We start from the raw sequence: 22,332 nt of genomic DNA, 5'->3' as shown, positions 1-22,332 counted from the left end.
TTCATCCATGATATACTAGTTCCAACATAGATTATTTCAAGATTATACCAGGTTTATGTTAAGGAAGATTTTCAGTGGAATTCCCTTTAAAATGTTTTAAGGGTTTCCACCAGCGATTTCTTCACTAATTACCGTTTTGTTTCAAATTCCGGACAGACTCATTTTCCGAACACTCGATTTTTGTATGACAACTAGGTTGAAATGTTTCGCTGAAATATGTCATCAAATTACCAGGACATGACAGTCAATTGAAATTTATTTTCAACGTCTTTAAATCTGTTTTATACTTCGAAAGTACTGATGATTCTCTAGTTCGAGGTCAGTAAAACTAGCTCAGATAATTTTATTTGCGAAATCATTCATTTGAGTACGATTTATTCATGCTGTTTGGAATTTGAGTCAAATTGTTCGGAATATGAGACAGAATAAACACAGTTTTCGGCATTTGAATCAAAATGTTATTTCATACCTTCACGTAAAAACAATACAAAACAAGTTTTAATAAACCTTTTTAACGGCACACCCAACAGCTAACGGTTAGACTTTCTGAAGAATTCGAAATTTTCACAAATAACTGCTATATTATGCCTATATATGATATATCAGATGTCACTGTTGGCCTTAAGTGTTCGGAATATGAGTCAAAACGGTATCGCATAGTAGGGTGCGGATTATTTCTCAAAAGTTCTCAAACCCAAAATTGTGTTTGCTTTTCTTAATTTAGTTTACATAAAAAGAAAAACCTTTAAGTTTGAGCAAAATAAATAGAGACTTAGAGGTGGCATAAACGGATTGAAGGTGAACTTTGAAGTTATAAAATATGACCTTCAGTGAAGTCTACATAACTTTGTTATTCTCGAATCAAATTTTAAAACTTATTGCCCTGTTCTCTTCCAAATAAAATTCAATAGAAATTCATAGAGCATCAAACTTTCTAAAATCAAAATTCTCAGTTTACAATAGTTTTATCCAATGCTTCCCTTATTTGGCCGAGAATTTCAAATTCGTTTGTCCATAACCGATTTCAAATATTTTTAAATGGTTTTGAAGATATTTTGATTGCTTTTTTAAAGTGTGAGAATTGATTTCGTTATTTGATAAAATCTACCCAAAACATAAAATTTAACGAAAAATATAAAATTTAGATTTTATTTTTTCATTTAAACCTAAGTACGTTTTTTCATGTTTGAAACCATGTTTGAAATGGTTTTGTTTAAAAATTTAAATAGATTTTATCATAAAATATTTTTGCGTTTATTAATAAATATAAACTCTGTTCAAATCACAGTTAAAACAAGATGCTTTTTAAATTTCAACTGAATGGTAAATATGTAATTTCCGGCAAAACAAACTTGAACAATACGATGAAAATTGATTGATTTTATATACATTCGCCTCTCCACATCTCGATATCGAAGGGACCATCGAGATAGGGAGAGATCGAGACAAAGAACAAAATTTTGAAGAATACTAGATTGAAAAACACTCCGTTGCCAAGAAAGTAATACACAAACAAACGTCATTTTGCGCTCCTAATTTGTTTTGAATCCCAAAACTTTGGTCAAGTAACCTTCGATATTGCTCTTATCGACGTACGGAGAGAAAATTGAGAACAAAAAATGAACAGAAACACATCGAGATATGGAGATATCGAGATAAGGAGGATATCGAGATATGGAGAGTGAAAATGTATGCAGACTGAAGGGACTTATGAAATCATCGACATAGGGAGAGATATCGAGATGTAGAACATCGAGATGTGGAGAGTCGACTGTATCATGTTTTTGGCCAGTTTAGGTTGAATAAATAAATCAAATCAAATCAAATATTAGATGTGTTGCATGCATAGTTTAAAAACAACTAAAATGGCTTCAACAGCATTTTTTAAAAATCGGTTGAATATTCATGAAGTTTTCAGAAAATAAAGATGATTTTTAAGTAAAATAACGAAAGAATTAGAGAAATCTACTTTTAGCTAACGATAAGTCTTAGTTTGAGAAAAATTTGACATTCTACAAATATTTTATAAATTTAATTTGGAAAAGAACTATTCTAGAAATGTGATTGAAAAATAACAAAGTTATGTGGGCTTAACTGAGTTCAGCTTCAAGCCGCTTGCGCCACGTTTAGATTTTTCTATTTTTGGCTCATTTTTTAAGTGATTTAAGTTAAAAAGAACATACGAATCATTGGTTTTGAGAACTTCCGAAGAAAAAATTGCATTCTTTCGAATTTACTATTAGTTATTCCAGTGATCTCATTAGAATAAATTGTTTTCTAATGGGATCACTGGAAAAACTAATAGTAAATTCCCCTTAATTTCTCGACTGATTCCTACCCCAAAATCTTCCAAGGATTGTTTCAAAACTAAAAGAAAACGGTAATATTCCTAAAAAATTCAGCATAGACAAGTTAAAAAATCACTTCAAGAGTTGCCCTAGGAATTGTTACATGCGTTCCTCTAATTATTCTTCTCTAGTGGTTTCTCTAACCTAATCTAGTAGTAATTCACTAGTCCCTGTAGTAATTAGGCCGAATTTCAATGGATTTATTTTTTTTTGAATTTATCAAAAAACAAACCCTCCAGGCCTCCAGAAATTATCTATAGATTTTATCAAAACAAGCACTTTATAAGCCCTACTTTCGCATAAAGGATATGTTTCCATGATATTCCGTGTTTTGGCAGAACACCCACTGGTTAGTATTTACATGGTAATAAAGAGAAAAATATAGAAATTTACACTACCCCATTCGCATATTTTATGACGATAAATTAAGAAAAAAAATCAAAATGTTTATAGTAATTTAACTAAAAATTGAGTAAGTGTTTGTAATTGAGAACTTTTTTCAGAAATTTTCTCAAGGACTTCAAGAATTCGAACAATCATGCACGCCTAAAAATTTCATGCAACAGGAATTCCACTAGAGTTTTCACCTAGATTCATATCCTGATTCACCTCCTGATCCTGGAAAAATACTTTAAGTTTGTTTTAGGAATTGATCATTTTTTTCAGTAATTTACCAGTGATTATAGTTTGCATTTACCTGTGAGATTTCCATGCTTATTTAAAGACGTTTCACCATGAATTCTTACATGGAATACCCCCTAGGTCGTACTCACGATTGTCACCAGGATTCCTATAGAATTTTTTTTTCAGAGGACCTTTTAACCTTACGAATGCATTCAAAACGTACTGCCTATGACACCTTTTGTAGAGTTGACCGCAACGCACCCGGGTTCATAAGCTATAGCACATTAATTCTCTCAAAGATTCATAAACGTACAGCATCAGGTACTTTTCAAAACATTTCATCATTCAATCAAGAATTTCTCCAAGTTATTTCGTAACAGATCTTGACATAACCAATCCCTTTCGCTTTTTTTTTTGGAATTTCGTTCAACATAGAAAAAAATGTGTAACTTTTTACTGCCTATAAAAGCGTCATAGTCCCATTGTTTAAGTCTATATATTACTGTGCAATCACAAATGAATAAACTTTGTTTGATAACGTTGCGAAAGAATATAAAGTAAGTGCTGTCCCATATTGAAAATATAGGCATCTATATGAACCATTAAACATGGATTATGATGAAGTTTATGTTTTTGCTGATCAATAGTGCCAAAAATGAGTAATGCTGAAAAATTATGACATGCAGAAATGTGCTAGAATATCTTGAATTGAGAAAGCAAACTTCGAACTTTGAGCAACATTTTCTCAATCCCTAATCTCTGCCAACTTTTTTTCCAAATGGATAGCTTATGCTGCTATATGCAGTTGAGAGATTACTCCAAGAATACTTTTTTTAAGGTTTAATCTTAGAACTCCTTTATATACTTTCAGTAATTCTTACAAGTATTAACCACGGCTGACTTATATGAAATTACTCGAAAAATTTCTTCAGATGCTCTTCCAGAGAGTCTTAAGTCGGATTTCTCCATATATTCTTCATATCCAATAAAAGAAATTGTTTTACACGATTATTTGCTGAAAATCCGTCAAAGATAATGCACCTTATAAAATAAGCGACTTATTTTTTTTAAATTTTCATCGTAAAAACATGTAAAGAGAATCATTTTGCTTGCAACCTCCATTGACATTTTTGGCTCAATGTTAGGAATTTTGTTAGTAATGTTGGATATAATTAATGTATGTTTAGATTTGATCATTAAATTACACTGCGGAACACGTTTTTGTCTCAAGCACCAAAATACCGCTATTTACTAAATTAAGGGTTGCTGAATACATTACCGTTTTCATAAATATCATGGCACGTCTAGTTTTCGAGATATTATTGACTGTTGAAAATGCAAAATTTGACTGTTTCAGCCAACTTGCATGCAAGTTTGCCAGCTTGTACGGCAATGTAGTTGCTTTATTTGTCACAGAATTCAAACTTCATCTATACAACAATAATTATCAACAAAGTTCACAATATTTTCGATGGTAAAATGATATTTTTGGGTGGTTCAGAAAAGTATTGTAGTGTGCCATATAAGAGAAACGAAGAATTTTATATGAAGACTAGTGATTGAAGCATGTTGAAAAAAATCGATTTAAACTAAATTTTATCGTGAAATTTCAACTAAATTGTATCTAAATTGAAAGTTCAAGTCCTTTTTAGCATGTTTGGTAGATTATGTCACAAAAAATTTGATAAATCATACTTTAAATTTCATGTAAACATCAATGAAACCAGTGTTTTATACAACTTTGGCGACCTGTAGCTAAAAATTGTGACGTGCTGGAACATTTCTGAGAACGGCAACAGATTCAGCGACCCAAAATCTACTAGAGACACATAATTTGATCCTTGAGACACGCAAACATGTCATTTTTGTTGCGCTGTGTAATCAATTGACTTCAAATTATTTTAGCTAAGCTTTTTATATGTTGAAACGATTGACAATCATAGAATATTTTGGAATCACCTAATTTCACGCAAGTGTTCATTTTGCCACGACATTTTTTACCAGCCTTGTTTTCTATAGAATTTTCTATTTCAATTTTTTTCACATTTGATATGCGTTTTATTAGGTACCATGAATGAATGTAGCACATCGTACTAATATTAACCATGAAACTACTACTCGGAGGTAAATTAAACCATTGTCATTTCATGGTCTTAAAAAAATTGCCTGATGTGTCCATAATGTCCCTTATTCCCCTAAAATTAGTATTTTTAGTAAAGATTTTTTTTTCATTAAAATGTCCAGAGATTTCAGGAAGAATGCCTCCAAATATTCCAACTAGGGTCTCTTCAGATTCTTCAATTGTTTTTAAAATATTCTCCTAGGAAGTATTTATATACTTTGTCCAAATAAGAAATTTAAAATTCTTCATTCATGTTTTAAAAAAATTTTTGTTCAGTTTTCTTCCGCCGATGTACATTGCCCTCGATAAAAAAAATACTTAGGCACTCAGGGTTAGTGTGATGTAAGTCCCATGTTTCGTAATCTGTGATTATTTTTTTTCAATTGTTGGCATATTTAAAGTATTTTTTATCTTAAACATTAGATTATTAGAATATCACATTATTCACAATCAAGGTTTCAGCTCCTGTGACATTGACCGCTACCGAAAAGATTCTCTTTGTTCCACTGCTGCCCAGAGCTATGTGATCGTATTTAATAAACTTCGAGTCAGTCAGCTATCAATCATAAATTACAGATGATCGCTTCGCTTCGCCCGTTGGCGATCCATATTTTTCTACGGAACTCAAACACACAAAAGTCACCGATCGTCCCATTATGGGAATCAGAAAAATCGAATACAATAGCCTCATTACCAATGCGATCAGTGCATACGAATACGAACCGACTGTCATTAAATCATTTGGAGAACGATTGTCTTAAATTTTCTGCGACAGTTCTCGATCAACGTGTATTGCATCATAAAATCCGTGGCCTCGAAACAATTATCACACTCGCAGCATGCATTCTGTGCTCTGGATAATTAATCCCCATTCCGACCGGATACCGGTTCACGCCATCGATCGCGATTCTACGGGCATTGTTTCCCATCGTCTTCGCTGCAGTCGGCATGCTTTGTAGGAGGGTAGATCGCGGATGGTGAATCGTACTCTCACGATTGTTCGCGCGCACTCGCTTTTGTGGTGTTTCCGCTCATGCTAAACGATCATAAACGGAGTCGTCATCAGTGTGCAAAACTAGCAAAATTAATGTAAAGGGTGCCGGTTAACATCAAGGTGATTGCTTATGAGAAGTATTTGATTAACGACAAAAAGAGCGATTAGGCTCCTCCTTGCCCATTAAGTAGCTAAATGGAAACTGTTGGTGACTATTTCTTCTTCCTGGCGTTACTTTTCAACTGACACAGAGCCTGCTTATCAGTTTACTGTTCTCTTATTGTTTAGATAACTATTTTTTCATTTCTGATTTCCTCGATTCTCTTATTTTAAACAAATTAAAACCAAGCCCAATTCCGCTCTATTAAAATTGTCATTAGATATCTTTGTTCATCAGAAATAAAGTCAAATATACATACTAAAGTGAATCTTCTTCTCCCAAACTTTCCAGGTTCACCCGCTGGAGGCCCAGCATGGAGGCCCAGACGGCACTGGTGCTGACGATCCAGCTGATAGCGCTGTTCTCGATTGCCGGCGCACTGCTCCTGTACCTGCTGTGTAAGGTTCGTGCAACCCGCGATGATGGCCATGGTCCGCAGAGGGGTTCGATTCTGGTGACATGCGCCGACACCGCACTCGGACTGCAGGTTCGTTATAAATAGTTATCTACCATTAACCTGAATCACGAAGTATCGTTGAACATTTCTAGATCTGCACCTTCTTCGCCAGCAAGGGCCACCGGGTGTTTGCAGGCATGAAAGACCCCGTGGAGTCCTTACCGGCTAAACTGCTGAAAGGCTGGATGAAAATGCGTGAAAACTCGGACACTCCCGTTGCCGGATCGGTCGTTCCGTTGCGTATGGACGTAACCCGAGAGGACATTCTTCGGGAAGCTGCCGAAGCCATGGGAATCCACCTGAATGCCGGCGAACGAGGTATCCTGGCCGTAATCAACACCGCAGGTTCGGTGTACCGTGGACGCATCGATTCGCAGGATTCGCTCCAGTGGGAAAACATGTTCAAGAACAACGTGATGGGATGTCTGAGGACGGCTCGAGCATTTATTGGACTGTTGCGCCCTACCCGTGGTCGATTGATTCTTCTGGGCTCGGGTAACGAAGATGACGGATTGACCGTTTTCACCGCAACACGAAATGCCGTTCAGGGCTGCGCCGATGCACTACGAAAGGAACTGAGACCGTACGGAGTCAACGTGGTGACGCTGGACTCGCGTGGAGTCCCTGCCGAAGCTCTGTTCAAGGCACCGATACCATACAGTAAGTCTGGCTATAAAATTGTCCTTCTCATGTCACAGTTACTAATTCTAACTCCCTCTTGTTTTAGCAATCTCCGACGAGGAAGGCGTCCCCACTCAGTACAGTGCCGAAGTGCTGACCAGTTCCGCCCTAGGGGTCATCGAGCGGGCCCTCTACGATACCCGACCAAGCGAAACCTACTGCCTGTCTGTGCCAAACCCGAAATTCCAAGTGAAGCTTCCCTGTCGATCGTCGTTCAAGATAACCGGAGTGGGCAGCGGCAACAGTTGCAAGCAGGAACCGAAGCAGATACAGAACGTTTGAGTCGCTTCGCATCGCCCGAATCCTCCGTACGCCAATAACCTTTAAGTTGCTCACGTTCTGTAACGCTGCTTGTTGGGCGTCGCTTCTGCCTGTTTCAGACGCAGTGTCGAATGTGTCGAAAGCCAGAGTCAGAGATTTCAAATTGTGCCTTTTTTATATATTTCCCGTTGTTTTCCTAAGCGATGAATCAGAATACCGGAACCGGACGCTTATTTTTCGAGTGAAAGGTTTTTCTGAATATGTATTTACAAAAAAAATCGAAACAGAAGAAAATGTGGAATACAACGAACAACTTCAACACTCGTTTTTCGTCCAGTGTGTGTCTGTACGCTCTTTTAGTGAGTGGTAACGCAAAGTTGGAGGGACGGCTTCTTGTAAAGTTTTGTTTTTAGTCTTACTGATTATCTTTTATGTATAATAAAAATGTCGGAAATAAAACGAATACGATTTCTACTTAATAATTCTATGGCGAAAACAATCTGTTCATCCGAAACGCAATGGAAGTGTAAAATGTTGGCAAACAGACGGATTAAAACCTTAAATATAAAAAATTGATCTGGAACGCTTTGAGAAACTATGCTTTTCTAGAGTATATAGTCAGTGACAAAATTTAAGAACCTAATTCTGTTTTTTTCATACAAAATGCCCAAATTTAGGGCTTTGTATCTCACCTTCTGGTAGTCTGATTCGGTTAAAATTTGAATGACAGACTTCAATTAACCAGAAGTTCTGTATGTAGTGAATTCAATAAATTTCAGTCATTTTGCAGAAAGTTCTATAGGGTTGTGAAGAAAGTTTTATAGGGTATAAGGTGAAAAACACAAATCTGGAGAACCGAACATCGGTTTGAGCTGCAAGCTTAATCCACAGACTCAATCTATTGATCACCACCAGCTACTGACAATCGATTTAGGTTTCAGCTTGAAGGAATGTTTGGTTTTCCAGATTGGTGCTCTTTGAGCTTTGGCTTCTATTCGTGATCAAACGTCAATATCCCACCGCAAAATCTCTAGTGTTTGGAGGTGATTTTAACCTCCAAATTGCCAAATAACCTCCAAATCATCACCTCCAAGTTAGTTCTAATAACCTCCGTTATATGAAATATGGTGGCGCGTCGATTGCCGATCGTCGCAATTTTATCGTTAAACAGTCAATAAGAAGCTCTCTGTATTTTGTACTTCAATTCAGAAGTGGGATCATGATTCTACGCGATATCCCAAGACAAAGAGCTGATGCTGGAAATTTGTCAAATAACGAAGGCGAATCGAATGAAAACACAGAATTTAGAAACCAAGCCAGAAACATGAACGTTAGTGGAGCAGGAGATGGAACGCGACCTGAAACCAGTTCAATGGTTGTTGGAGAACGCGGAGATGTAACGGTTGGTGTTAGAAGCGACATGGATCAGAATGAAGCTAGAAACAACACTCACGGCGTGTATATGGGAAAGGTTTGTCACAACAAAAATAGGCATCGCTAAATCTTTTGCCATTCGAAAATATAGGTTTTTAGCTTTCATTTGACGTGTTCTCCGAAAAAATCCACCGAGGGATCCCGATTTTTTTTTATTTTAAATTTTTGTTGCATTATTTTTAAAAGTAATCATTGTGAAAGACAGTTCCATTGACTTGATGAAAGTTTCAATTCTCAATAAAAGTCCATAAAATAAACCGACACATATATATTAGCTTTCATTTTGTAAAAAAAACAAACTGTCCTATGTGATTTTGAGGATTTAATGAGCTACCGTGTACCCCCGCTAATTTGAACGGTACCTCATGCAAACCATCGGGGTTTATTTTTTATTTGAACATCTAGTCACCCTAGAAAGGTGTTTCTGGTTACCTCTTTCACTGTTTTGTTTTGATTCTGCATTCCGTTCCACAGCGTTCCATCTCACTTCACTACGTTTCATGAGCTAAATGACGTTTGAACCATTTTTAATCTGAACGATGTTCAAATTAGCGGGGTACAGATTAAAAAGTGTTCAGATTAAATGTGGTCAAACCAACGCACACTGGTTCAGAGCCCGAAAAACATGCGTTTTTTAGTTTTCGATGTCGAAACCTGATTTAAGAAGGACGGTGTGTTCTGAAGAGTTGGAGGATATTGCCTAAGCTTTATTTTGATATAAAAATAATTGTGATCTATCCACCTAGCAGTCCAGTGTGAATTTTTTTTTCAATATTTGCTCAAATCGAGTAGCAGTCTTCAGCAAAGTTGTAGATAATGATAATTGAAAATTTTTCTTCTTAGACACCAATTTTGTACAAACGTTTGTTCAAGAGTTTCAGAGCATTTTGTATAACATACTCCTAAAACCAGATTTTTTAAATAACTTTTTACGTAACGATTTTAGCAAAAATGTTTATTCTAGAAGTTGTCCACAATCAAAAAATCATTCTTTCTCTCAAGACACCAACTTTCTATCTCATCTTATTTCCGAGTTATTATCAATTTTAGTTAAAAAAATAGTCACTTTTTGACTCAAAATATCATGGAAAGCGGCAAAAAGCGGCAAACCAAACAACTTCCATCTGAAAGATATTCTTTTAGGCTAAACGATCAGGCATTGTTTCGTTTTGTTCCATCGTGTTCCAATACTCTCAGGAACTATGGACCCATTTATAGCATTACACCTCTGCTTGGAAACCTCTGGCACCATTACACCTCTGCTGGGCAAGCAATTTACGATTTTCATTATTTCCATACGTTTTGACAGTTCTCCCGACTACCATTCTTCCATGCGCTTGTGTTGAAAGTTTGAGAAATTTGAGAATCCAGCGTAGCGCGATCAGTGAGGGGAATACAAACATCAGTGTCGTCGCTCGGCGCCGGTAAGAGAAACTGAATGTTCGAAAGGTTGTTGTCTGTAATTTTTGCCGCTGGCGCCAATTGTTAGCGTTTGAGAACAAAATAAACAGTCGTTACCGTATTAGGAAACTGGTCAAAAAGTAGTGATTAGAAATCAAGTGTAATGTGAATACACTTTGTGTTTAGTTCATCTTCCGTGGTGCTTTCTTCGCTTCAGGATTTCGTTTTTACTACCACTGAAATAGAGCAATCTATTGACTGTTTAACGATAAACTTGGTGACTCCCAGATCTTTTTCCTCCCTCACCAACCACACCTGTCCTGTGATGATTGTGGAGATGCGGAGGTATTCTCGGTATTTAGAAGCAACGATCATTACACAATAACGTTCCTTCCCCTTCCTAGTTGACTGTAAGGACTTGGCCGGCGCCGTTATTGATCAATAAAATTAGAGCTGCTAAAATTGTACTTCGAGAATATGCGGAAAATTCCATCCCTTATTCATTTGGATCGAAGTGCAATTCTTACCGGTTCGGATCAATCACGGAGTAGCAACCATTGACATGTACAGTCAGTCCAGGTCGGTCCCACTCGGGCTCAGATTGGGTACCACTTCTAGTACTGCATTTGGTCCCACGGTGGTGCAAAAGGTACCCAAGTTTGACAGATCGCAGTACACTTTGAGCGGCATTCTAGATTACCTTATGAGCCATAAAATTTTGGGCAACTGCAAGGGACATGGGGTCTTTATATTGTCTTTGGTCAGTCTATGCTTTGCTATGCTATGCTAATACAACACACAAAATCTTTCAAAATGTGAAAACATTCAAGTAATCCCGTATGGGTTCATTCACATATTTCATAATGCTGAAAATGGCAATTTTTGACACCCACCCACCCCCTCGTAACGCTTTTTGTATGAATATTCTACAAATTTTGTATGAGCCGTATCACCAGCAGAACACCTACCCACCCCCTTCAGCGTTATGAAATTTGTGAACAAGCCCTATGACGAAATAGGGAACCACTATGTCCATAACTGGTACACCTACCCTACTTCCACAGAAACATGAAAGAGTGATTTTTGTGATGAGTCTGATGACGATGTAAAATCTACAAGAATAGGGATGATTATTTTCACTCTCGTCTTGCAGCAAACACACCGTGTGCAACAGTCAATTCAAATGAACTTTTGATACTGACCACTTCAAAGCGTACTGGCGCTGACTGTTTGCGATGTAGTTTCAGCTTCCCACCGCATGTTTGTCCAATGGCGTCGTTGTGCAATATCTGTCACATCGTGCGAGACAGTTCGTCGAATTTAATGTTAAAGAATGTTTTGATTAGAATGCTGGAAATATAAATTCTAAATGCACAGTGAACGAAAAGTTACAAAAATGAGTAGCGATGAAAAGGATAGCAGCGACGAAATATGGGAGCAAATTCTGGTTCGTTCGTTATGCATTTGAGTAATTTTAGTTAATGTACTACACGCAAATTCCAGGAGCAACGATCCATCCAGAAGGCGGAAGCCGAACAGGAAACCGATCCCAGCCGTAAGATGCTCGAATCCTGGCTGAACAACACCTTCCGAATAAAAATGACCGACGGCCGGATACTGATAGGAATGTTTGTCTGTACGGATGCCGATGCAAACGTTATTCTCGGGATGACGAGCGAATTCACGGAAAACGGCGGAGAAGAACGGGTTCTGGGACTAGTCATGATTCCCGGGAGGTACATCGTGTCGATTGAGATCGATGAGGCCAATCCGGTCGGTGCAAATTAGCTTAAGATTTTGTATTTTATCTATTTATTCAAACAAACTGTACACTCTCGGTTAGAACTCAAAACCATGATTAATAAATCACTCGCTAACTGTATCTTAAACACGATTAATGACTAAGCAGCGCTATTTGGGAGTTTTGTCGTCCAGCGGTTCGTACCCTTTGGCCATTTTCTGCTTGAACTGTTCGAAGGTTCGTTTCCGATCGAAATGCTTCACCCACTGGCCAGGACATCGTTTCTCGTACAGCTTCCGCAAGGCCACACACTGTTGGGGTTCCGGTTCTCCCGAAGTGGAACTGTGACTGGGGGCATGCTTTTCCAGGCAGGACCAGTATTCGTCTCGCGCCGCCCAGCAAACGGCTCTAGCTTCCTTGTCGGGAAAGGACATCGTTCACAGCTCTTAGACTTTCTGTCAGAATTCGGTAAGAAATTATTCGGCTAAATCTTATTTTCGTCACAAAATCGGCCAATTTGCGACGGTACAAACTTATGTCATCACATTCGGTTCTGCTTGCGGTACGAGCTGCCGTTTGTTTACTTCTGAATTTTTCGCAACCCAACTGTCAAATCGCATACGGTGGATGAGGGTTGGCTCGTCGAGAAAATGTTGTCGTGACAAGGGCGCTAAGTTTTCAAAACCAACCACAGCATGATGTAATGGCGCAGTAAAAAAAAACTGCAACGCTTCCATGAACAACGGTCCATAATATTTAATGGATATGTCATCAAACGTCAACATCCCACCGCAAACTTGCTAGTGTTTGGAGGGGATTTTAACCTCCAAACTGCCAAATAACCTCCAAGTTAGTTCTAATAACCTCCGTTATATGAAATGTGGTGGCGCGTCGATCGTCGCAAGTTTATCGTTAAACCACAGACAAACAGACGTAACACTTAGAACAAATCTCGAGCAAAATCATAGTCACGAGGACATGTACGCCCAATGCTAAAACCGCTGTGGCGGTAGTGTGTATACGTCAAACACGAACACAAACGATGCAAGCGTGCTGGTGGTGGATTGACCACCCACCATATTTTTGAATCGATCGTTAAAAAGGTGGTCGATGGACAATGATGAGAGTGTGACGTCTGTTTGTCTGTGGTTAAACAGTCAATAGTATCGTTGATAGATCGACTGTAGTTCGTTGTTTGTGATATATTGGCTTTTCAGTCTTGACAAAATTAAAAACTGTTATTTCATTTTGTCCAACGTTTCGGTCCGTTTGGGACCTTCCTCAGGGACTCAATTATTACGAAAGAACTGTAACAATTGAGTCCCTGAGGAAGGTCCCAAACGGACCGAAACGTTGGACAAAATAAAATAACAGTTTTTTAATTTTGTCTAGACTGAAAAGCCAATATATCACAGTCAATAGTATCCACTTCGTAAGTACCGTGCAAAAAGATAGGACAAGTACTGGCCAGGGAATCCTTCAGCTGTCCAATTTACTTGAACTTTATCCAGTTGGCAAGTAGAGCGAATATCCGTAACGTTTTATAACGCCTGCCGTGCTAATCAAATGGAGCTATCATTTTGCCGCACGGGAAAATGGTCTGCTCGATTATTCCGCAAGAAAAATAGTGACAGTTCGCTCATACTGGATCAGCTGTCGAAATTACTTTGGTAATTAGCAGCAAACTGTACTTGGCCGCTCTACTTGGGATGTCGATACTCAGCCTAAAGCCTGATTCGCTGCTGACAAGTAATTTCTCGGCCTATCTTGATGCATGTGAAATTCCTGCAAGGAATTTGTGATCAAACGTCAACATCCCACCGCAAAATCGCTAGTGTTTGGAGGTGATTTTAACCTCAAAACTTCCAAATAACCTCCAAAGCATCACCTCCAAGTTAGTTCTAATAACCTCCGTTATATGATATATGGTGGCGCGTCGATCGTCGCAAGTTTATCGTTAAACAGTCAATAAAAAAGAAATGTCGAGGCAACTGTGCACACAAGTTGATTTTCATTCACCCGTTTATTTTTAACCAGAACAGACGTTTATTAAACGTTTATTTCGTTTCATTCACACAAGTGTATCATTCTGAGTCCGGTTCCTTTTCTTCGATGTTTCGCTTCCGTTGTGCCGTGTCCACCTCCGCCCAACATCTTTCTCCTTTTTTAGAGTGTCAAATTTTTACCCGTGTGTTCAGTAGCTCTGTACCCTTCTACCCACTTTTTATTTTTTTTTAATTTCTGGAAAAGATAGAAGGAATTAGTAGAAGAGTTCTTTAACAAATCTCCGACGAAATTTCTGATTCTATGAGGAATTCACGATTATTCCTAACAGTATCTAAAAGTTATCCTAAAATTGTAACTGGATACTTGTCTGAAAAAGTCTCTTGAAGAATATCTAAGAAAATCGTAAAACATTCCGGCAAAGTTATCCTGAGCAACTTGTGTGATTTTCAGCAATAATCAATGAGTATTTTTGTCTTTCCTGTACAAACTCACAAACTATTTACGGTTAAGGTGAAGATGAATCGAAGCCAAAGTTCAAATTTTCAAGAGCACGGATCTGGAGAACCAAACATCCGAATGAGCTGAAAACTTAATCGATTGGTCACTAGCTGGTGGTGACCAATCGATTAGGTTTTCAGCTCAAATGGATGTTTGGTTCTCCAGATCCGTGCTCTTGAAAATTTGAAGTTTGGCTTCGTTTCATCTTCACCTTAAGGTGATTATAGAACGAAGCCACACCTCAAATTTTCAAGAGCACAAGACTTGAGGACCAAACAGCGTTCCTCGTTGAAAATTTATCCCATAGGTCACCACCAGCAAACAAGCAATTTGATTGATTTTCAACGCGAACTGTTGTCAGATTATCCAGTCTTGTGCTCTTGAAAATTCAAAGTTTGGCTTTGTTTTATAACCACCTTAACCTTTTTCTAACCTTTTTCTAATTTCTTAGATGTCAAACTTAGTACGAGATGGAGCCAGGCAACTCGAGGTTAATACGCCTCCAAACGCGAAACGCAACATACTGTTAGCCATCTATAGGGTAACCAATATATTTTGGACCCCTGTATATTTTGGACCCCGTGGGCCATTTTTCTGCAAATTATCCAGTTTAAATCGAAAGACCTACTCAATAGACCATTTCCGTCAGATCTAATCCCCAGTTTTTGTATTTTTCTTCGAAAGACAATCATTTTTAATGAATATTAACGTTTTCAGATTTTGTTTATATGAACTCCTGATTTTCTTACAAATTTTTGAAAACATGGATACTCACCACATTTTGAAAAATAATTCGAGATGCGGCACAGTCTGTTCAACCCTATGGGAATCAGCGTGGTGATTTTGCAAGAGTTTTTCGATTTCACCCCTGCATTGGGATGCTTGTATACATTTGGAAACGTCAAATCAGGTGCGCGCTCAAACTGATCGTGATCCCGGTCAGGGCGCCCCAAACAGGAGCGCCAACGAAACTAACCTGAAATTACTCAAACAAACGATTTTGGACCAGGTTACAGCTTGCGCAACCCGTTCTGAATCACAGTTTCAACCCCAAACCGATTGACTGTTTAACGATAAACTTGCGACGATCGACGCGCCATCATATTTCACATAACGGATGGTATTAGAACTAACTTGGAGGTGATGATTTGGAGGTTATTTAGCAATTTGGAGGTTAAAATCCCCTCCAAACACTAGCGATTTTGCGGTGGGATGTTGACGTTTGATGTCGAATTCAGTTCTTCCTCCACATATTCAAAATTCAAAACCACACCCTAACAACAAATCTCTCATCCACCCAACAGTTACGGTACCGCTAGTTCTATTAGAGGCTTTTTTTTACTATTCATGCCGACAAATGCCTAAATCTATCTGTTGGCTGTTGATCCGGACGATTTCCGCCTTGAGGCAGCAACAGCCACGCAAGGAAATTTGAGCGGCTGTTGCTGCCTCTAGGTGGGAATCTTTCGGCTTATTCAATCCTCGTCGGCACAAAACAGAGAGATCAGGCATCTGTCGACTAAAATCCTAGCGTTACAGAACCGTGTAGTGTTCGCCGGGTGCGGTCATAACCGGCCGAAGCGGTCAAGGTGGTTTCCGCGGTGATTACGGAGACTTCAGGAATCGTGAAGGAAAGAGGTAGCGAAACCAGTGGAGCTCATTATGATGAATGAAAACATAAACAAAAATCATCACCACAACGTGGTGCAAAACTATAGGGGAAAAGGGGTCTGCATTTTTTCGAGGTGAAACAAATTGTAGGGGACCGAGGGGTGAACTAACGTGCCGCAAGTTTTTCATTGTTTTCTAATAATTAAAGGCTCCAAAACATATCGGTTCCTTAGGAAAGTTTGTTCAGTAAATTTACAGAAAGCATATAAGCCAATAAAAAAAATTCACGGAAATGGTCTATTCGCATGACATTTGGAAAGATATGACTATTCCGCACTTGCATCAACCGTTTGTACACAGAAAATGTGTTTATTTTATCTGAAATTAATTTAATTTAATCGATTCATCCATGCAACCGTTACAACGCGTTACACACAAAAATTGAAGTCGTCAGACTTTCAAATGTAAACAAAAACTTGTTTCAAATTTCTGAACTAAAACCGTAGTTTTTTCGGAAAATTTTGTTTGTAAATACAGTACGTTTCCGGTAAGAAAAACTAAGTGTGTAGCCGCGGACTGTAACCACTCGGTTTAGGAAGACCCCTAACATTCATGAATCTGAACTTATGAACCGAACACCCTGCACAAAAAGTTATCAAGAGAAACACAAGTATTCTGTAACCACCCCGCATTTGAAAACATCATAACTCATGAACCATAAGAGACCTTATCTTTTGTTCTTTTTGTTGTAGGTAGATGTAGAACTACCCTACTGTTTTGATCTTTTGACTGTAAATTACTTGTAGGAAAACAATAAAAAATGATGTCAACTAGACTAGCATTCGAAGCAAAATCGTTTTTATTATCTATTATTTAGCTAGTAACGATGATGCGAACAGACTCGCGATTACTAGCAGTATGCTCCATCCCAGCGTAGCGCTACCACTGTTGCATCTATCTGTGTTGCACGACTGACAGTTGAGCATCCCGAAATTCGGTGGACTGGCATCCAGACGGCACAAACCTTCCATGGTTTCGAATAAACATCCCTTGAACATGATCGATGGGTTTTCCTCTCCTGAAATATTTAAACGATTTAGTTGATATTCATTTTTTCAGATCGGTTGTGCTACTATATCCCGACTGTCGCTCTCCCATGTCGTTCCAGCGAATGCAAGTGTTTAACACTTAAATTCTGTCACTGAAGACTACTCTCACATTTTTTTTATTTCTTCATTAGTATCATTCCAAACGTTACATTAATTTCTTATATTATGGTGTTATGTATTAGACAACACTATCTTCCTTATTTGGTTAAACAAAATTAAGTTTTTATTAACATTTTGTTAATAGCATATTACATTTCATTTGCCGTAGCACTTAAGAATTTTCACAGGTGAGTTAATTTCACCTGCTTATAAGAGAAAAAAAAAACACTTTCAATTTACCTCACCTAAATACATAATGCATTAATCGTGGCAAAATAGAAGATTGTAACGATTTTTGCCTGAAATTATTATTTTTTTTACATTTGTTCCAATGTTTCAACATTGGATATTCTATGTAGCTCATTGGTACTATACCAGGGAGGAAGCTTCAGAACCATTTTCAAAATTTTATTTTGAATTCACTGCAGAGCTTTCTTTCTGGTATTACAACAGCTAGTCCATATTGGTACAGCATACAACATGGCTGGCCGGAAAATTTGTTTGAAGATCAAAAGCTTGTTTTTAAGACAAAGTTCCGATTCATGATTTTTGAGTTCTTACATATTCTTAATTTTACCTTTTTTCGGGCATATAACATTCGGGGAAAAGAGTCATTCAAGGGAATGGATCATTCGCGAAAAAGTAGCACAATCTTTCAGATCACTTCTACTTCTTTGATTTTAAGGTATACCTTGACGAGTGAACCTTAGCGATACACACTGGTAGTTTCCATTCCGTAGCACCGATTCGTGAAGCTTGGGATAGAACTGGCTTGAGAGCTTCTCATACATTGGTTGAGAGTTGGCATCGTTGCACCGGACAACATTATTCTGCTGTGGACCAAGACAGTTCTCGACATCGGGACACTCGTAGCAGTCCAAGGCCGAGGCTTGAATCGAAGAACGAGATTAGCACGTGTTAGTGGTATGTTTGTAGTTGGATCATTCCATACCAAGTGTACACGTTTTCAACCAAATTTTGGTCAGATGTTATACACTTCAAAATCCAATATTTATGCCTATCGAGCCACCCCTGTGGTTGTAAATTAAACAAAACCCATGATTTTGCTTACCTTACAAAGTAAATCTTCAAAATTGTTAGACATATAGAAAAAAATTCTGTACTTTTTAAGAAAATCGTTTAAGAAGTTCAGAAAAATTGTGGTTTCAGATACAGTGTTTTCAAATATACTCATTTCATTTTCAATTCTAAAATTGAATCAATTTTTTGTCGAATTAGTATTTTTGATTTCATAAATACTGATTCCATCAACATGGTCAGACATTTTCCAATCGAAAACACTAAAATCCTCGAGGTGATTTAAGTTTTAAAGTTAGATAGTCGGAAAGTTCCCTATAAAATCACAAGCAATCTTTGCATGTCTCAAATAGAATTTCTGTGAATATTCCTGGAAGCATTTTAGAAATCAATAAAATTTCTAGATGAATAGCTGAAAGAACCTATGATTTAATAGACCATTTCCGTCAGAACTTACCCCCAATTTTTATATTTTTCTTCGAAAGACGGTAATTTTTAATGATTATTGACGCTTTTCGATTTTATTTATATGCAGTCCTGATTTTCTTACAATTTTTTAAAAACTTGAGAATTCATCACATTTTGAGCTGAAAATCGTCGCGCGGCACAGTTGTTTCAACCCTATGGGTATACAAAGTGGAGATTTTTCCACAATGTCCAATAACACCCCTGCATTGAATGTTTGTAGACATAATGAAATGTCAAATCCCAGCTCACAACAAAACTGGCTCGCTCGCACATTTAAAAAAATGATCAACAATTTTCGTTTGTTTTATAAAACTGCTAGGTATTTATAGCCTCAAACTCCGTGCTCAAACAGTCACCGGAATCATCAAATCAAAGGCTTCTCGCCCTGGCCAGGTTGTATCTCGGAGCCCCAGGCAGAGCTCCGCCGTATTACCGTCAAGAAAAACATTCCCGTTCGATGCATTTTCTTCTTTGGTTCCAACAACTATGCATGGATCGAGGAATCAAAGCCATACCAGGAGTTCAAAGAGAAGCTGCTCTCGTCGTGCAAGTCGGCCGGCTTCAAGGATGTCGTCCAGCAAATCGAAGAGTTCTTCGCCTCGCCGGAAAACTTCCAGCATCTGTTCGCCTTGGAGTAAGACAACCGCCCCGATCCGGACGTCGAGTTCAACAAACTGCGCGAAGGTGGCACCGAAAGCGGCGAGGAAACGACCGTCAACAACACGTCCACCCCGGCAGCGCTGGAATCGGTCGAAACGAAACCCGTAACGGCCAAGAAATCCTCCGCCAAAAAGAAAGCTGCTTCCACAACCAAAGCCCGCGCGATAGGCAACAAAGCGAAAGCTGCAGCGGCCCTGAACGACTTCATCGCCCAAGCTCAAACGGAAAATCCTCAACGATACCCCTGGCGATGTGTCCTCACTTGATCTCGACACTTTCTCCCCGGTGCGTCGCAATGTACCTGTATCACATCTGTTGAACCGACCAACGGTAGCCCGCCCGGCCACGCCGGAAATCGATATGACCAGCGCACAGTGGCCCAAAGCTGGCCAAAAGTCAAAAAAATGAAGTTTGAAAATTTCTTCTCGAATATTATTTCTTGATTTCTTCAGTATTGAATGACAATTCCCCAAAATTTCAGATCAATCGGTGTATATTTCGATTTTTTACAGCATGTAACTTGGAGAGATGTCAGCTAAAAATGACCCTTTTGAATTTTTCAAATTTCGTGGAGGTTGTTCTATAGAAATTTCAGTTTCGGTACTAAATCATGACCAAATCTTTCTCAACCGGTCTCATTCGAAAGAATATACCTTGGGCTTTGTTTTGAAGATATTTTGAATCATATTTGACATTTTTACCATTTGAGAATGTCAAGAAGTGTATAACATAGAGCTCCTTCAAATATAAGACATTTTTTCAAAGGTAGTGCAAGATATCTGGGAAACGCTCTAAAATGATCATTTACCACTCAATGTGTGGCAAATATTCCATAGTATTCGATGTACTATGGCTTCACTTGCGTTTTTTTGTGCCAAGATAAGAAAAAAATATTTTTAGTTACACTGCGAATCAGTCTATAAGACCATCATACTTGTTATAAATATCGCATTTTTCTACCATTTTAAGCTCCCGAATAGATTCAAAAACCGCCTCGAGCTTGCCCACGATATTGAACTTTAAATTGGCATCGGAATAATGACGTTTCATTCGATTTTGATCTGGATACGGATTTAATTGATTGAATTAAAAATATGTGCTATTTTGAACTAATTCTGTCAAATGTACCGGAAATACAGATTTCTTGTTTCAACGACTATTTCTATCAAATAACCTCTAAAAATCATGTTTTGTTAAATAATTAGCTTTTTTGAACATTTTGAGTGAAAATTGTACTTTTGGCCAGCATTTGTATTGAATGCGGCATCATGGGCTGCGACATGGTCAAGAATTTACTCAATTCCGGCCACTCGGTTGTTGTTTGGAACCGGACGGCCACCAAGTGTCGGAAGTTCCAGGAAGCGGGCGACGAAGTCGCCGACACCCCGTCGGACGTGATCGAAATGACCGATGTGACGTTCTCGTGCGTTGCCGATCCCCAGGTTGCTAAGGAGTTGGTATTCGGAAATTGTGGCGTCATGTCGGCCAATCTGGTCGGCAAAGGCTACGTTGAGATGACCGACGTCGATCCCGAAACGTCACATGACATTGCAGAGCAAATTATCGCCAAAGGAGGACATAATCTGAAGCACAAATTCAGGGATCCAAGAACCAAGCGGAGGAAGGAATTCTTCTGGCCGCCGGCAAACGGTTGCTGTTCGAGGAATGCCAGACCTGCTTCGAGGCCATCTCGCGCAACTCGTTCTACATGGGCGACGTGGGCAATCCCACCAAGATGAATCTGGTCCTGCAGATGATCTCCGGCGTGATGCTGGCCGGTATTGCCGAGGGGCTGGCGCTGGCCGATCGAGAGGGTCTTCAACAGAAGGATGTCCTAGAAGTGCTGGAACTGACAAGCATGTCGTCAGAGCTGGTCATGCAGAAGGGAAATGCAATCATCAAGGGCGAATTCCCGCCCCAGCAGGAACTGAAGCACATGCAGAAGGACCTCAAGCTGGAACTGAACATGACCGAAGGTCTGGAGCATCCCCTGCCCATCACGGCCGCCTCCAACGAGGTGTACAAGCACGCGAAACGCCTCAGCTACGGTTCCCACGATTCCAGCGCAGTTAACGTGCGGGCAAGGTTTTAACAGCGACTCGGTCTATCGCTGAAAGGAGGAGATGTGAGCTTGAAGAATTGAACGGCGACTACGAAGAAGGAATGCATATAAGAGCGCGGGGATGGACCAAGATGGACTGAATAACGCATCCCTGCTAGGCACCCCCGAAATGTTGGGGTGGGCAGGGACGGCGTGGACGTTTGGAAAAAGGTTGAAGGATTATTTTTAGTAGCTATTTTTTGTTTTCTTTTAGTAGCAAAATACAAATAAATGTCAACGAGTCCTGCAGTGAAGGTCAACTCCATATAAAAATGAAAACAATTCCTGCACGAAATGTCAAAGAGCAGGACCGTCAATTGAATATGATGAGAGAGCAACAGAGATAGCAAAATCTCCGTCACCAGGCAACAAAGTGGAGACGGCGGAGGAACAGCTGATCAATATTCACCACAACGTGGAGATAAATTCATAGGAGAAAAAGGGGTTCCCAAAACCTTCGGAGAGATATAAATTGTAGGGGACCGTGGGGTGAACTGGTGTGCCGCCAGTTTTTCGTT

The 22,332-nt window shown here is 38.9% G+C and overlaps 3 protein-coding genes and 1 pseudogene across 4 annotated transcripts in view; 3 read left to right on the top strand and 1 right to left on the bottom strand.

Moving 5' to 3' along the window:
* LOC5570299 (NADPH-dependent 1-acyldihydroxyacetone phosphate reductase) overlaps nt 1-8,129 on the top strand; it is a 153,464-nt gene extending 145,335 nt beyond the window's left edge. For both annotated transcript variants that reach the window (XM_001659010.2, XM_021849819.1), the window contains exons 3-5: nt 6,540-6,735; nt 6,798-7,365; nt 7,433-8,129. In XM_001659010.2, coding sequence (XP_001659060.1) covers nt 6,562-6,735; nt 6,798-7,365; nt 7,433-7,668 — 978 coding nt within the window. In that variant the 5' untranslated portion in view covers nt 6,540-6,561 and the 3' untranslated portion in view covers nt 7,669-8,129. The remainder of the gene's footprint in view (nt 1-6,539; nt 6,736-6,797; nt 7,366-7,432) is intronic.
* A 3,632-nt stretch (nt 8,130-11,761) lies between these two features.
* On the top strand, nt 11,762-12,371 carry LOC5570289 (N-alpha-acetyltransferase 38, NatC auxiliary subunit). The gene is made up of 2 exons (XM_001659009.2): nt 11,762-11,929; nt 11,986-12,371. Exons 1-2 carry the CDS (start codon nt 11,852-11,854, stop codon nt 12,268-12,270), a joined length of 363 nt encoding a protein of 120 aa, XP_001659059.1. The 5' UTR covers nt 11,762-11,851; the 3' UTR covers nt 12,271-12,371.
* LOC110678610 (cytochrome c oxidase assembly factor 6 homolog) lies at nt 12,267-12,981 on the bottom strand. Its single transcript, XM_021851721.1, has one exon. The coding sequence runs from the start codon at nt 12,655-12,657 to the stop codon at nt 12,394-12,396; it is 264 nt and encodes an 87-aa protein (XP_021707413.1). The 5' UTR covers nt 12,658-12,981; the 3' UTR covers nt 12,267-12,393.
* A 6,257-nt stretch (nt 12,982-19,238) lies between these two features.
* Nucleotides 19,239-22,076, top strand: LOC5573034 (annotated as a pseudogene).
* Nucleotides 22,077-22,332: the final 256 nt, after the last annotated feature.

The sequence above is a fragment of the Aedes aegypti genome, chromosome 3, assembly GCF_002204515.2.
Source record: "Aedes aegypti strain LVP_AGWG chromosome 3, AaegL5.0 Primary Assembly, whole genome shotgun sequence".
NCBI classification, from domain to species: Eukaryota; Metazoa; Arthropoda; class Insecta; order Diptera; family Culicidae; genus Aedes; species Aedes aegypti.
The sequence above is the reverse complement of the archived record's forward strand: the minus strand, read 5'-3'. Positions and strand labels throughout refer to the sequence as shown.